This window comes from Myotis nattereri, assembly GCF_964212035.1.
Source record: "Myotis nattereri genome assembly, chromosome: 3".
NCBI classification, from domain to species: Eukaryota; Metazoa; Chordata; class Mammalia; order Chiroptera; family Vespertilionidae; genus Myotis; species Myotis nattereri.
The window spans coordinates 66,442,887-66,459,064 of NC_138077.1; the positions used below are offsets into that span (position 1 = coordinate 66,442,887).

A 16,178-nucleotide genomic window follows, 5' to 3' on the forward strand; every position below is an offset into this window, starting at 1 on the left:
AACCCCCACAGCTCCCGTTCTCCTCTTGGTGGCTAGGGGGCAGTGCGGGGGAAGGGTGGGGAGTGGGGACGGGAAGAGGAGGTCAGTGGCCAGGCCCCTACCTTTCTCTAGGCCTGTGATCTCCACTGAGAGCCTGGACGGAGGGATGGCGCTGGTGGCTAGCATCCAGTCCCCCACTTTCTTCAGCTTCTTGTATTCCACACGGAAGGACTGGATCGGGAACCCACCATTCCCACGGGGGATCCAGGTCACAAACACCGATGTCTCTGAGGCCATGGAGATGGTGGGCCTGTCTGGAGCTTCTGGGGCTGAGGGAAACCATTCATGAGGGAGGAAGGAGGAGAAAGACACGGTGAGAAGATGGTCGTGTTGCAACCTGACCTGGCCTCTTCCTGATAGGAACCCGTTCCTCCCCAAACCGCCTCCCCTCCCTGGTGGTTGCACTGGGTCGTCCTGGGGTCACCTTGGATGGGTCACCTAGGAGGTGACCTAGGGCTAAGACTCCCGAAAGCCATACTTCTGCCAGGTCAGAGTGTGGAGGCGCCAATGGCCACCTGCTCTCCCCTCCACTGCCTCTGCACCCACAGGGTCAACAACCCCAGAACTGGACTCCAGGGTTTTATCTGAAAAGCTTCAATCTGTACTTCTTCACTGTGGGGAGACACCAGGAAGAACCAAGAGCCCATTCGTCCTTCAGCAGTGAGCCCGAGGCTGTGGACCGGGTTTCGGTTATGAGCACGCATCATTTCTACCCCTGGGGGTTGCTGGGGGCTTACGGGAGAGGCGGCCGTGGTCTGGCTGGCTGCTGCTCTGGGGGCTGGCTCCAGGGTCATCTCTCTGGATCTGCTGCTCCTTGCTGGCCATGATTTCAGGTTTGGGCCGCCGTCCTGGGTAGAAACGGGTTGAGCTCAGCCAGGGAGGGAGCACGCGGTATTAGGTCTCCCTCTCCTCAGAGTGCTTTCTGCCAGGGGGTCAGACGAGGAGGTGCAAGTAATGCAGGGCAGTGGAAGTGGGGTCTGATCTCCGCTCTGCCTGAGGGGTGCCAGAGAGGCTGGCTGGTGGCATCCTGCTGAGAGGTGGGGCCTTAGTCTGGGCACACAAACCACAGGAGGCAGGCACTGGAAGGGTGGTGAGTAGTGGGACAAGGGGACGGTGGTCTCACCTGAGCCTGGGAGGATTTTCTCAGGCCCATGGGAACCCCAAGCTGGGGCAACGACTGACCCTCACCCGTTCGGAAGGTGACCATGGCTGTCTGGCCTTCGCCTGCACAGTTGTAAGCTGCCATCTCCACTTCATATAAGCTCCCGGGGTCCAGTCTGGTGAGGGTCAGGCGGTGCTGGTTGGCTGGGATGCCAGAGACGGTCCAATCATCAGAGGTGTTTGTGACCTGCTGGGAAAGGTGGCTGGTCATAAGGACTGGCCTCTGGCTGGGAGCTCTTGGTGGCTGTGATTTGCAAGAAAAGCAGACCTGAGCCGAGAGGGCAGGAGGGGTGGGTGGGAGGAGAACAAGGCAGGTTGGGGGAGCAGTGGTACAGCAGAGTGCAGTACAACTGAGCCTTCTGGCTCTAGGACAGTATAGTCAGGCTCCCTCCTCTCTCATCTAATGATCCCATCAAAGAAAACCCAGTGGGGAGGGTCAAAAGGCCTCACTGACATTGCTGGGAATTTCTCCGAAGACCTCTTTTTCTGAAAAACTCACTTTACTTTCTTCCTCTTTGCTCTATTTAAAGCAAACAGTTTATATTCTAACTAGAGGCCTGGTGCACGAAATTCATGCAGGCTGGGGGGTGGGGGGGGGGTCCCTCAGCCCGGCCTGCACCCTCTCCAATCTGGGATCCCTCTCGCAATCCGGAACCACTGGCTCCTAACCACTCACCTGCCTGCCTGATGCCATTAACTGCTCCCCTGCTGGCCTGATCCCCCTAGCTGCTCCCCCCTCCTGGCCTGATCCCCCTAACTGCCTAACTGCTCCCCCCTCCTGGCCTGATCCCCCTAACTGCCCATCTGCTCTCCCCTCCTGGCCTGATCCCCCTAACTGCCTATCTGCTCTCCCCTCCTGGCCTGATCCCCCTAACTGCCTATCTGCTCTCCCTTCCTCTCCACGCCCTTCGGACCCCTGGAGCAGGTGTGCTGAGAGCTCTCTGCCGCACCCCTGCCCCTGTCCTGATTGGTTGTTACGTGGTGGTGTCCCAGCCAATTTGCACATTCCTATATTATTAGAATAGATAAGATGAGGATGATGGTAAAAGTAGCAGTACCTGTAGAATGGCTGCATTTGCTGAGCATTTACCAGGTGCTAGGCATGGAGCACTTTATATATGCTATACAGTGCTTTCATGACAACAGCCTGAGAGAGATGAGTAATTTGCCAAAGGCCACAGCCCCAGTGAGTGCATGCTCACAGTCTTAACCTCTTTAGAAAGAAAAACAATCTGGGAGTCATAAAATCTTGGGTTCTATCCTGGTTGTCTCTCTTACTATCTGTGTAACATAAGCAAGTTCTCTAACCTCTCTGATCCCAAGCCTTTTCATTTGTAAAATGAAGCAAATAAGGTCTCTCAGGTGATTCTGAAGATTAAATTTGGTGATTTGTGTAAAGTGTCGAGCTTTGAACTGGGTGGACAGCAGGTTCCCAACAAATGCCCGGCCCTTCTCCCTACGGCCCCACACCCTCCGCTCTGTGAGGGTTCTGCCATCTCAAACCTCCTTTTTCTGCTCCTGCCCTCAGTCCTTGCTTAGAACTTAAAAAGTGTGGCTGAGTTGTCAGGATTATGGATGAATAGTAATGGCGTCACATTCCCAGCTCTTTAAAGAAAAAACAACGACACAGGCGCTTCAGGCTCAGGGCGATGCTCAGAGGCCAGGCTGCTTGCTCTCAGCCACCCTACCTTCCAGGACAGACCTAACTGCGGGCGTGCACGTCTCAGAGAGCCTGCTGGAGCCTGAGGTGTGGTTTGCTGAAGGGACTAAACAGCTGGCAGGGAAGCTCTGAGTCCCAAGAAGAATATTCCAAAGTAGAACAAGCCCTGCTATTCACGGGCCAGGCAGGGCCCGGGCTCGTTAATGTCAGGCTTCCAGGATTTGTTCCAGGGGGAGAAGATTTTACAAACTGAGAATCCCCGGCGGTGCTGGAAACCCAAACACAGTAGCCAGGATCTGCAGATGCACCAGGAAATGAAGCCACTCCCCCGTGCGAAAACGGGAAAAAGCACTGAAGGGCTCGCAGGCTCCAGCAAGAGAAGGGGCTGAAGAAACAACCCAAATGCTGATATTTTTTTATGTCCAAATTCTTTCTGATGTGAGGATCTTGAAGACGTTAGTCCCAGAAGAAAGGAACAGCCTCTGGGACATCATTTCTGCCGCGGCCGTGCCCACCTAACAGCTCCAAGTGCCCACAGGCTGGCTCTATAGAAGCGAGGCCCAGTGGGCAGTGTCTGCTCACTTCCCAGGCCTGGCCTCACACTGCCACTGGGACCAGAAATGAAAATAAGAAATGGAACGGTAATTAGTCACTGTCACACACACCGAGAGGCTGGGTGCCACCCCAGCCTGGCATTTCCGGATCGCCATGCCTGGCTTTTGCCAGCCAGCCCTCTGGCGAGGCAATTTGGTGGCCACCTCTTGGCCTGAAAAATATTATTCTTGCTCTCATGCTGGTTGCCATCTCCTGGGGACCATGAGCGTTTGGCCTGCCCTGATCTTTGTCTACAGCTCCGAGGTGGAGGTGTCCAGTTACACAGAGAAACAAGGATTAGGACCAGCCCTGCCCCATAACCTGGGCTGAACAATGCTGCTGTTTGTTACAAATGTATTCACCCCTTTGCTGGCTGGCAATAAGGCGGCCAGCAGGCCGAGCACCAATAAGGAACTGCCTGCCTTGGCCCCCAGCTGGGAGGCAGCTTTGCCCGAGGTGTCTTTCTGACCCCCTCAGAGGCTCTGTGGACTTGTCCTGAGCACATTCGGGGGACAGGCACAGAGGGGCCGCGTGTCCAGTGGGGGAGACGGTTCCTGCACAGCCAGACCTTCCTCCCCGCAGGGCTGGCTTTCGTTTTTAGAGGGGGAAGAAGAGTTGATAAACTCTTTTAGTTCCACGTTCATATATTAACCAAATTCTTCTTCCAAGTGCACACAGCACTTTCACGAGCAAAAAAATATGAATGCATAAGAAAGTCTAGCATTAGGACGCGTAAGATTTTTTAAAATCCATTTGAAAACAATAACTGCCTACTGTCTAATGACCTTAGAGAGAAGGTAGCATGCACGGGGGGCGATCGGAAACGGACTGCAATGACATCCTCCTGCAGGGAACGGCAGGGTCGGAGCAAGTGAGAGTGCAGCCCTGCGTGAGGATAACAGCTCAGGGACCCTTTCTGCTTCCCAGGACACAGTGTGCAGGACGGCGGGCTGGAAGGCTCCGTCCCGTACCCCAACAGCTCCCCAAACACTACGGGACAGACTCCCCTCTGTCAAGGTCTGAGCAACTCGATGTGCTTCCAGCTCAAACGCCTGCCTGTCAAACCCGAGCCACGAGTCTGAGAACTGAGGGCGCTTTACAGGCCTCAGAGAAATACTGTTCACAAATGTTTGTTTTCCTGGCTTAGAGCTCGCTCACCAGGCCCGGGTTCCTGCAGGTATGCACCCAGCGGAGCTTAGCTTGGTTCAGAAACAGAACAACATCAACAACAAATGGCAGAGCGAGGAGGGGAGGGCCGGGGATGGTTAACAGGGAGACTGTTCGCTCCCTCAGGGCCCAGAAGCTGGTGGTGGTAGCTTCCGGGAAGCCCAGACCCGGAGGCAAAGGCATGGCTTTTTCCTGGGCCTCGTAGGGTCCCAAATGCCCAGCACCACCCTCTTCCTGGAGGTGGTAGGAAAGTCCCCTGGAGGAGATGGAAGGTCGTGCCCAGTAGTGGGGTTGGTCGTCCAGGTTGCGGCGGGAGCTCAGGGGCAGGGAGATAACAGAGACCCCCGCCCAGGCTGAGAGGAGGTGGGCACAATGCCAGGCACCATACCTTGCGGTGTTTCACCTCATAGTAGAGGATCGGTGCCCGGCTGCCACCCTCATGCCGAGGCCGCCACACGAGCTCGTAAGAGTCAGTCTTGGAGGTCCTGGGTGAGCTGAGGATGACGGGTGCCTCGGCGGGCGCCACCGGCCCTTTCTCTCCAGGGCACTGCGGGGAAGCTGGCTGCACCGACGTTGGAGGCCTTGGGAGCCCTGGGTGCCCCCTCAGTATCTGGTCGGGGCTTCTTGGTCTGGAGGGTGGCACGGGAGGTGTGGCAGTGTCCAGCCTAGCATCGGGCCATGGCCTCAGGGTTGTGCCTGGAGCAGGAAAGACAGGGACGGAAGAGGGTGGTAGTCCCCTGGTCACCTGCTGAGCTGAGAGAAGACCTGCTGGGCAGGAAGAGCCCTCAGGGCAGGACTGACATGGCCATCAGCCCACTCAACAGGCTCCGTGGGAGAGAGGGTCATGCCTCTGCCCTCCAGTAGGGAAAGGCAGTCTGGTGCCCCACGTCCAGGCTTCTTGCCATGACTCAGGCATGGCAGGCAAGCGTGTCTGCAACCTGTCTGTGTTCCTGACTCCACATCTGAAGTGAACTATCTATTTGCTCCTGGGGTGCAGGAACCCCGTGCCTTCTTTCTCATGCCTAACACTTGGGCTGGGGGCATGCCCCACACTGGGGAGTCTTAGCACATGGCACACACGGGCCTTCTCCTTCTCCACTGCACTGACCTGGAAACGGGAGACGGAAAGCCAACTGTAAATGCCCCTGGGAATCTGAGGAGCCAGGGCAACACTTCCTTCAGGGAGCGTCCACGGACTCTGCCTGCCCCACGGGAGGCTGGCATCTGACAATGATGATTTAGCATTTCATTCTCTGTCATTGTATTTTCTCCAATTATTTCCTCCATGAAAAAATTCTTGAGGCTAATTCTGTGTTATGTTTCTCTATGTTCCCCAGGCTACCCAGTCCAGTGCTGAGCACAGTTACTGCTCAGTCACTATAGGTGTCAATGGAAATGAATCAAGCTAACAATCCAATTGCTTTCCTTTGCTCCAGAGCAGGGGTTGTCAGACTGGGTTCCATGGAACCCTATGAACCCACAGATTCTACAAAACGATTAAATTATATTTTTAAATTATAATACAACAGCTAAATGGATCATTTTCACTAGTGAAAACCTTCACTTCTGACTTTTTAATAAGTTAATATAAATTTGAACTTACAACTGAAAGCCACTTTTACTGGTTTTACACATCGGGGCTCTATTTTAGATTCCCTTGGAGAGAAGGGTTCTGTGAGTATTCACTCCACTCTCGGCCCTCGTGCTGCACTCACCTGGCCTGGCGGTCCTCAGCTGGACCACGGCGTGGGCACTGCCAACTTCGTTCTCGGCCATGCACTGGTAGACGCCCTCGTCCTCAGGCCCCACGCTGACCACGCGCAGGGCCCTACGGGACAGTCGGAGGCGCTGACTGGGGGTGAGGGGCACGGCGTTCCTCAGCCACAGCACTGAGGGCGGGGGGTTCCCGCGCACCTCACAGGTGAGCTTGGCACTCTGGCCCCACGGGATGACCAGCTGGGACAGCTCCACAGTGACCTCGGGGGGTTCTGCCGGGAAACCAGAGCAGGGGTGAGAGAAGAGGAGTCTCCCCTTCCACGCCAGGCAGGAAGGCTCCCCCTTTCCCCTGGCTGCTGACAGAGGAAAGGGAAGGCCTCCGTCTCCGCCACCAGAGCCACATCAGGACAGGGCACCGAGGGGCGCCTAGTCCCTGGGATCCAGAGCCTCCGCCTCTCAGTGCTCCTGTCACTCACTCGGCACGCGGCCTCTCAGAAGGGACGTGACCCTGAGCTGGGGTTAGGAGCTTCTAGACAGGCCAAGCAGACCAAAGGGAAGGTCAAGGAGGAAGAAGGTCTGCAGGAGACACTCACCAAACACCTGGACATTGTAGAGAATGGCCGCCGCCCCGGGCTCCCCGACCCCGTTGTCGGCCATGCAGCGGTAGGTCCCTGAGTCCTCCTCGCTGGTGGTGTCGATGAGGAGGTTGCTCAGCAGGAAGCGCGTCTTGTTATAACCGGAGACACTGGACCCGTCCTTGGCCCAGGTGACCCGCGGAGGCGGGATCCCACTGGCCACACACTCCAGGATGAGACTGTGGCCTTTCGTGACGATGATGGTCTGGGCCTCTGGCGGATAGATGATGCGGGCGGCCTCGGCCGTGGAGCCTGGTGGGGATGGGGGGGAAAGGACAGCGTGTGGGACCAGGACTTGGTGTGGAGGGCCCCTTCTGTGCGACCTTGGGTGGCCCTGACCCAGGAGGCAGTCCCAGAGACCGTGGATTTGGAATCAAATAGCCTTCAGGAGCTTATGACCTACGTAAAGTGGGGCCAGTCACTTAATTCCCTTCGGCCTTGGTTTTCTTACGCGAGACAAGGACTTCCTGCGGGAGTTGTTACAATAAGAAATGAGACTGCAGTGGCGTAGCATCACGGCCAAGCGTGTGTGGGGGCAGCTGTGTGTCGGAGGAGAGAAGGATGAGGGGTGGCCAGAGGAACACTTAAATGGTGCAGGTTTTCCCTGCTTGCACCCAGGAAGGGACTCTAAGACAGGAAGAGATGGATCCACGGATCCCACACACAGGTCTCAGAACCCAAGTGTCTCCCACAGCGTGAGCAGCATCTCCCGTGAGCATCTTGCTGAGATGAGCAGGACCTATGGTTTAAAGATGAGTGTTTCTCCTATTGTGAGGTCTTCCAATCAACTACTTCATTAGGTTCCCAGCTGAGGAAGCGGCCAGCCACACTTTTTCAAGGCTGGGGGAGAGACACGGTTGAACGTATTGAAAGGCATGCTGCTCCCCCACGTGCCATCTTCCTCGGGACCTTCAGGTGGCATACTGCCAGGTGTGATTTTGCTTTCTGTGCCAACCAGGGACAGACCAGGTTCTGTACGACCTGGAACTCATATAGCTTGGGAAGCCGTCTTTAAGGAAAATAATACAAAATTACAGATACTCAATTAGGCGGGTGAGGAACCACTGAAATGTTGCTTCATGAACTTCACAGCAAATCTGCCTTTGGTGCCGACTCTAAAACCTAACTCCACCTTAAGATGTGACTCCACGGAAAGAGCCTGGCGCAAAGAACGCGCTCAGCAAACGCAGCTGTTTTCACATAAATGAGGGGCTGTGTGGGCCTCCACGGTCTTTACCAGGGGGAGGTGTTGGGCAAACGTCCGCAGTGCAGAATGGTGGCTTCGACATGGGCACAAGGCAGCATGTCTTTCTCACACAGACGCTGCCCGCTGCTGAGCGCGACTGTCCTGCCCAGCCCACATCCCGCCACCCCCTCCTCTGAAAGTTACACATGCACGAAAGCCCTCCACAGGCACAGTGAGGGGGGGGGTGGTCCCCACAGTGCTCTGAGGTGAGTGAGCAGGAGGCACAGCCCCTTGAGCCAAACCCGAGGGCTGGGCTGTGAGAGGTGGGTACTTCGGGAGGTGCCCCCATCCCGGCTGAGTCCTGGATGTCCCACTAGCTCAGCGGTTCTCAACCTGTGGGTTGCGACCCCTTTGGGGGTCGAACGACCCTTTCACAGGGATCGCCTAAGACCATCAGAAAACACATATATAATTACATATTGTTTTTGTGATTAGTCACTATGCTTTAATTATGTTCAATTTGTAACAATGAAATTGGGGGTCACCACAACATGAGGAACTGTATTAAAGGGTCGCGGCATTAGGAAGGTTGAGAACCACTGCACTAGCTGGAGCCCCACAACCCTCACCCCCACCTCGGGGAACACAAAGCTGGAGCCCAGGCCCCTCCCTCCACCAGGGAGGCCCCGCCCCTTACGGCGCACGCGCAGCCGGTCACTGGAGCCCGAAGTCTTCACTTCTTGGGTGACCGGGTTGTAGGCGGCGCACTTGTACATCCCCTCGTCCTCCTGGCTGGCGTTCACGATCTGGAGGTTCCCCGAAGGCATGATCAGGTAGTTACCTGAGGAAAGAACAGGAAGGGAACATGGGTGAGTTTGGGCCTAAAGCACTACACCCAACAGCTCCCACAAATGGGCGGGGCAGGAGCCGAGATGTGCACCTGAGTCCCTGCAAGCCCACCCCACGTGCTCTTCTCCCATAAAACCTGGAAGCCAGGGGGACAGAATGCCAGGGAACAAAACAACTAAGGAGCCAGCTAACTGGCTGGTAACTCCCCCCAGGTCAGCCCACAGATTTGTGGAAGAGCATTTCACACGTCAGGAAGCTGGCGAGAGGCAGCAGGACATGGGGTCGGCCAGACCTGGACTCAGGCATTGGACCTGCCTGTACTGACGGTGTGATCTCGGGCAAGGTCATAACCTCACAGATTGGGTTCCCTTATTTGTAAAGTGGCCCAATGGGTGCTGCCTCGGCCGCTGTCTGTCTCGAGGGGCCCTGATGCACCCCTGGGAGCTAAGAGGTCATTCCCACAGGAGGGCAGGCTTTCACTTCAGAACCTGCCATCGTCTGTCAGTCGCAGCTCTGAGCCACCTCACTACTGAATTTCTGCAACGGGGAGAACATTCTGGCCCCAACCCCACGCTCTCTATGAACGCCGCAGAAGCTCTCCCCTCTGCATCACTGGCCTGCTGGGCTGTGTGCTCTAGGCCAGGGGTGTCAGGGGGGCTGAGGGGGGGGGGCAGGGCTGGGTTCAGCTCCTCTCAGCAGGAGATCAGCTCACACTGCTGGACACACCAGTGGTGTCCAGCTTCCTGGCAGGCAAACCACCGGCCCTCCACTCCAAGCTCCCGGGGGCCTGCCTTGGGAGTCGGGGTGTCCCTATATCCAGGCTCACTAAGCCTGGCACCGGCCTGCCCCTGGGGATGAGCTACTTAGGCAAATATCAGACAGAATAGGGAGAAGCTCTGCCCCTGTGGGCTGGGCAGGCTTCCTCTAGGGGCCATTCCAGGCTCCCGCTGGGGCTGGTGCAGGTCGATGTTCTTCCCGCAGTCTCCACCTATTTCGAGGGGCAGGACTCGGGTCTTTACCCTTCCAGAAAACAGTTTTCTGTATTTTCTATAGTGAACATACATTCCTTTCATAACCAGAAAAAGTTAATAAAATATTTTAAAATGTACATGTTTTTAAAGTTACACATTTTGAGCTGTGGGGTCCAGTCAGTAGGGTCTACTTGGCCTAGCGTACAGGTTCAGTTCCTGTTCCCCCAACGGTACTCGGGGGACCACAGCTCGCCCCCCCCCCCGCCACGCCCCACGCCCCTCCCCGCCCTGAGAGGGCTGCATTACCAGGAAAATGGGGACAGGGAGAAACTCAAGTTCCATAAGAAGACTGCTCTGCTGTGTGGGGACGAGCTCCACCTCCCACGCGGCAGCTGCAGGGACGGCTGGGATTGTCGGCAGCCTTTCTGTGTCTGCCTGGTGGCCGGGAGCTCACATGGGGGAAATCTGGAACCTATGCTGACAGCCCTGACCAAACGGTGCAGCTTAGCAACATCATCCAGTGCCTCAAAGAGCAAAGACATTCCTCAGGCAGGGCGGAAGACCTCCGTAACAGGAGCCAGTCCCTTCAGGATCCCACAGGACTAAATATCAAGGCCCAAGACAGGGGTGGCCAGCTTCCCGCCCCCCCCCCCCGCCCCCCCGGCCTTGGCCTCTGGGGTCCTGCTTGCTCACCTCTGGATGCCTCCAGCCACTCTTGTTTGACACTGTATCGGACCTGGGCTTTTGGGTGGCTCTCAGGAAGGTGGCAGGCAATGACCGCCGTGTTCCCCTCATCTACTTCAATCACATGCTGCACGTCTAACTTGAAGTCCTGGAGATCTGTGGAGAGAAGGGGGGGTGCCGGTTGAGCTTTGATAGAGGAGACATGAAATGTTCCAGGGTGGCTTATGTCTCGGTGTCTTTAGTCTCAATAAACAGCTGCAAAACCTCACAGTGGGGGCTCTCTGTGAGTCTTTCCTCACCTTTTGTTGTCTAGGGGAGTTTAAAGGATGGATTGTGTGGCCTTCATCACTGCATGGGAGTTCAACTTGGTACATATGAGCTGCAGGGTGGGGGTGGACATGGAGATTCCTTCAGGTGGAGCCTGTGATGCGGACCAGACTCTCTGTTACACTGAGACATGGGGGCAAGCTGACCAGGCCCACCGGCCCTACTAAACCTGGTCAGGGTCAAGGCACAAATGTCCTGGCAAAGCTCAGAGGGAACAACAAAAGAGAATGCTGATGTCTCCTTCAGTTCAAGAATGGCCTTCCCTGGTTCTTCTCAGACATCCATAGTGAAAAGTGAGAGGCCCAGGATTTCGCTCGGTTACCAAGCATGGTTCTAACGGGAGTTGTTCCTGCTACCCAGGAGCTATACTCTACATCAAGCATGTCAAACTCATGGCCCGTGGGCCACATGCTTCGTTCATTTGGCCCGTGTTAGCCTCTGAGTTTGACATGCTTGCTCTACATCATGGCTAATACCTTCTCAGGGCTGGGGTGGGGAGCTGTGGATGCCCCCAGGGTTTCTAAGGCAAAGAGGGGTCTCCCTGGTGTGACTTAATGGCAGGGGAATGCGGGGGAGCTGAGGGCCCTGACCCTGGGCTGCAGCCCCTGGCAGCACAGTGGCTCTCTCCTGGCTTGGCACACTGGCAGGAAGACTGGGATCTAAGCTGAGAGAGGATGGAGGTCCATCTGGAATAAGAGCCGGATGCTTCCCAATCAATCCAAGAGTCCAAACCACAAAACTGTCTCTGTAGGAGCCGAATCACTGATGCTGCTGAACAGAATGGGCCATTTGTGCAACAAAACCACATTTCAAATTCGGTTTTCAGAACTGTCGCTGAATTTAACTTGAGAGAGGAAATAAGACGGATGGAGGGGAAGATAAGAGAGATGAGAATACTAGTGTTTATCCACTCTTCATAATGGGACTTAGAAAACACCCTCGAGGTACCCTCACTGACTGCTGACCACACCACCTCTGTTCAGCTCCTGAGAACAATACTACTGTGGGAGCTGCCCACACACCACCTGCTGCTGTTGTTTCCACTGGAGACCCAGAGAAGGCCACTGGAGCAGGGGGAGTCAGGTGTCTGACAGGAGAGATAATTACTAAAAACAAACTACTGTCGCCAAAGGAGAGCCTGGTGACTGAGGCACTCAGCCGGCTCAGGAGGTTCCCACTCAATGGAACTTTCCAGAAGTTCTCAGTCAAGCCAAGTCAAGCCAGGGCAGGAGGGCCCTTCTGTTTCTATGAAAGGGTCCTTGTCCCTTTGATCACTATATCAGATTGTGAGCCGTTTAGGGGCAGGACCAAGTCTTCATACATGTTTTCTGAACCTAACCTAGGCCTGGCTGAGTAGATGCCCAGTGATGTTAAATGACTGGTTAAATGACCGTCTCAGAGCTGGCCCCTCCATCAGGTACAAGGGGCCCATTTGTTGCCTGTGAACTCAGATGTGCTAGTTGAGTTGGCCTACATTGTGAGCTCAAGGATACGGGCCTAGCACGGCCCATGTCCTATGAACCTTTTATCCAAGTGTGGCCAACCGTTTATCTAAATGTGGCTATTTTGAAAATAGAACGTTCCTTGAGAGGTTACTTCCAGGGTCACAGGAAAGAGGTAAAATAGGTCCAATAAACGTGGAGTAAGACATGCGTGTTGCTGTCCACAGAGTGGTGTGGCAAAACCAATGACAGCCTGCCCAATTCATTTCTCTTACTCCACTTCATTCTCCAGGCCCACCACGCGATGCCTGTGGATCGAGGAAGGCCAGCCTCACGACCCCTTCCTTTGGGTAGGTGACTGGAAGTGCTTTCTGAGAAAGCCCATTATTTGTTTAAGGCCTTCTGGGCTTTAGAAGAATGATCTCATCATTATTTAATTTTGTGTGCATGATGTCTGACCCTAACTAAATTGTAAATTTCTAGGGAGCAGTCTATTTTGCACTCCACGCCTCCAACCCCAAGCCCTGCCCAGTATGCAGAATATAGCAAATGCTCGCTAATCCTCATTGAATACATTGGAACAGTGGTTCTCGACCTTCCTAATGCCGCAACCCTTTAATACAGCTCCTCATGTTGTGGTGACCCCCAATTTCATTGTTACAAATTGAACATAATTAAGGCATAGTGATTAATCACAAAACAGTATGTAATTATATATGTGTTTTCCGATGGTCTTAGGCGACCCCTGTGAAAGGGTCGTTCGACCCCCAAAGGGGTCGCGACCCACAGGTTGAGAACTGCTGCATTGGAAGAAGGCTGAGCCCAAGGCCAGCTTCATGGGCGTGCAATATGCCCAGTTGCACAGGGCCCCGTGCTTGGGGTCTATGCTAGGTTTAATGTTCTGCTGTCACCATCTTGAAATTCTTCATCATGTTTGAACAAGGGACCCTGCATTGTCATTTTGCACTGGGCCCCATAAATGACAGTACAGTCCTGAGTGTACCTCTCCGTCAAGACATAGGATGCACTTTCTCTCAGAGAGAAGGGAGATATGGACTGTGGGAAGGGGAGGATTGCCTGTGCTCAGTGTGTTCTAACTAAATATGGCCACTGCTTTCCAAAGCCAGGCACTTAAATGATGCTGAGGCCTCGGAGTTCTCCACACAGTGCACGTGTACCTGCCAAGCCAGGAGGCGCCCCACAGAGCGAGCTGTGAGTATTGTGAGCTCAAGGGCATCTGGAAAATTCCCCCATCACTAAAAAGCACTCCCTTCAATGGTCTAATAAATCTAAAAATACTCCACTAAGAGTTTTTGAGTTTTTTCCTACCCTCCCCCTTATCTTTACCTCATTCCAAGGAAATTTGCCTTGAGCAAGAATATATTTAAACCTAACAGATCATTTTGCAAGAAAGGCGTGAGCAACTGAAAGGAGTCTGGCACCAGAATGCCATCACCATCTTAATGGCCTGGGCTCCTGCCCCATGGCAATTGCGGGCTTATCCAGGCAGGAGCAGAGCACGCTCCTCCGTGCAACCCCCTCAGCCACCCAGCCCCAGAAATACCAGGCCCTCCTTAAGCCCCTCTTGGCACCCTCTGCACCTCTGACAACTGCTGGGCTGGAGACAGGAGGCTGTGCAGTGGGGGAGGCACAAAGCTGGGCACCGGTCAGCCATGCGGCCTGACAGCCCTCTGTTCTGATGCCAACACGTGCACAACAGCCATGCAGGCAGGCCCGAGGACACCCAGCTGGACACCCAGCTCCCCACGGGGGTCGACTGGCAGGCAAACCTTCCTGGTGTCAGAACAAATAAGCAGAAGTTTAGTCCCTGTGCCTCCTCAACGTAAGCCTTAGCGGTTGCTTCACTAGACAAACCCCCAAATTGGCTGCTGGAGCAAAAGTTGAGTTTCACTAAGGGATCAAAGACAGAGTAATGAAGTGATGACCGACTTGAAAATCAGAGCACCCTTTCTAGTGTTTTGGGGTAGGGAGAAGGACAGAGATGGGTGAAGCTTCATGCGCAGTGCCAGCCTCGTCAGCCGCCAGGCGAGGCAGATGCAGAGAGATGCAGTTGCCTGCATGTGAAGGAAAGCAGCCTGTCCCTGACCCCTTTTGTCTGCAAAGCTGGCTTCCTGGCCAGTCTCCGGGCTGCTCAGAGAGCCCCACTGGGAGTCAGGGGCAGGCCCTTCAGTTACAAATGAGGTGAGCAGGCCCTGAGTCAGAAGGATGGATCAGGTTTCACCAGGAAATGGTTTGACAGGACACCTGTCCTTGCCTGTTCCATGGTGTGTTTGAGAAATCCATTACTGGATTGTTTTTGCAGCTTTAATCCTCTTATGCCTTCTCTCAGACCCGCTTTTGCATCCTCTCTTTGTGTATTCCAGCTATTTTATTAACTTGTCTGCACTAATCAGACGCCCATAGGCTCGCTCTTGTTTCTTGGCTCTCAGCAGGTCAGAAGCCCTAGTCACTGGGGCCACCTTAGAGATTCCTGGCCTTTCTTACATTCCACAAAATGCTGTGCTTTCAGAGAAAGCCCATATTCATTTAGGTTCCAAACAGAACTCTGCTCACTTCCCTGCCTTCTATGTGTTCAGTTTCTTCAGGGAACATGTATCTTCTGCTCTGTCTCTTCCCTGGGACCTTAGATGCACAGACTGCAGGGATTTGTTCAAACAGATCATGTGATGTGCCCCATGTTTCCTCTTCACATTTACAGGGTGCATCAGACAAGCCAGCCAGGGTTAGAAAAGGCAAGTAAAAGACATTGAGAGGCACGTGGGCATGGCTGCCATCACCAGGGTCACAGGAGAAAACACGATGGGTAAGTTTTATCTTGAGCCCCTTTGCAATTCCTTTCTCACCACCTTCTGGATTCAGTCTTTCCTTTATTTAGTGAGAGGCTCAGTAGAGCTATGAATGAAACTACAATATTTGGTGCATGTTCATGCCTTCTCATAGTGCAGAAGTGTCCAATCTTAATCATAGGCCCAGCTCCCTGACTTCTATGGAATTCACACACCCACTGACAGGTGCTGTGCGCCTCAGCAGTGTGCCCGCGTGTAATCCTTAAGCTTAAGGATCACAGTCAAGAAGTTTCCTCACGCCACTTCTTTTCCCTGGGCCCTCACTTAGGCTGCAAATAAAAGTTCAATTCTGTGTAAGAAGTCAGGGGAAACAGTGCCGTAGGCTGGGGCTGCATGGAGTTACCAACATCCTCCTCTCTACGAGCTCACCTTAAACAACTGGCTTTCTACCCACCCAGGCATTTCTCCCGGACAGTCAGTCCTGCCTCCCTCCCGCCTGCTCTCAGGAATCACCAGGCAAGCCTGCACTCATTCGCTGAGGCTTGGATGGGATCCACCAGATTGCGGGGGCACCCAGTGGAGCGGCTCCCTCCCTTGGCAATGCTGCCAGGACGGCTCCGTAGCCCCGTGGCCATCGGCAGGTTTCTGGGCTGACGGATAATTCTCCTCCCCACTTCTCATGGCTCCAGGTCTTGACTTGCCCTGTGGTGGCTTGGTGCATGCGTGGCTAGCGTTCCACAGCACAGAAGGCTCTGCTCTAACAAAGCATTCTCCTCAGTGCTGACTCCACGGCCCCTCCCTGCACCCGAGTCCCTTCTTGAATTTGGAAAAGTGCAAGGGAAGCGGAGCTCCTAAGAGCATTCTCAGGCAGAGCCTATGGCTCACTGCCCTACAGACGGACTTGGAAGTGGGGTCGGAGAAGGGGAGGGGTCCTGGGCAC

General features: G+C 54.6%; 1 protein-coding gene across 1 annotated transcript in view; it reads right to left on the reverse strand.

Moving 5' to 3' along the window:
* BOC (BOC cell adhesion associated, oncogene regulated) overlaps window positions 1-16,178 on the reverse strand; it is a 34,694-nt gene that overhangs the window by 6,901 nt on the left and 11,615 nt on the right. The window contains exons 3-10 of the mRNA XM_081088470.1: window positions 10,672-10,818; window positions 8,856-8,999; window positions 6,931-7,224; window positions 6,337-6,609; window positions 5,010-5,317; window positions 1,228-1,387; window positions 777-887; window positions 102-308 (exon numbers count right to left, since the gene is read on the reverse strand). Of these exons, the coding sequence (XP_080944596.1) occupies window positions 102-308; window positions 777-887; window positions 1,228-1,387; window positions 5,010-5,317; window positions 6,337-6,609; window positions 6,931-7,224; window positions 8,856-8,999; window positions 10,672-10,818 (1,644 nt within the window). The remainder of the gene's footprint in view (window positions 1-101; window positions 309-776; window positions 888-1,227; window positions 1,388-5,009; window positions 5,318-6,336; window positions 6,610-6,930; window positions 7,225-8,855; window positions 9,000-10,671; window positions 10,819-16,178) is intronic.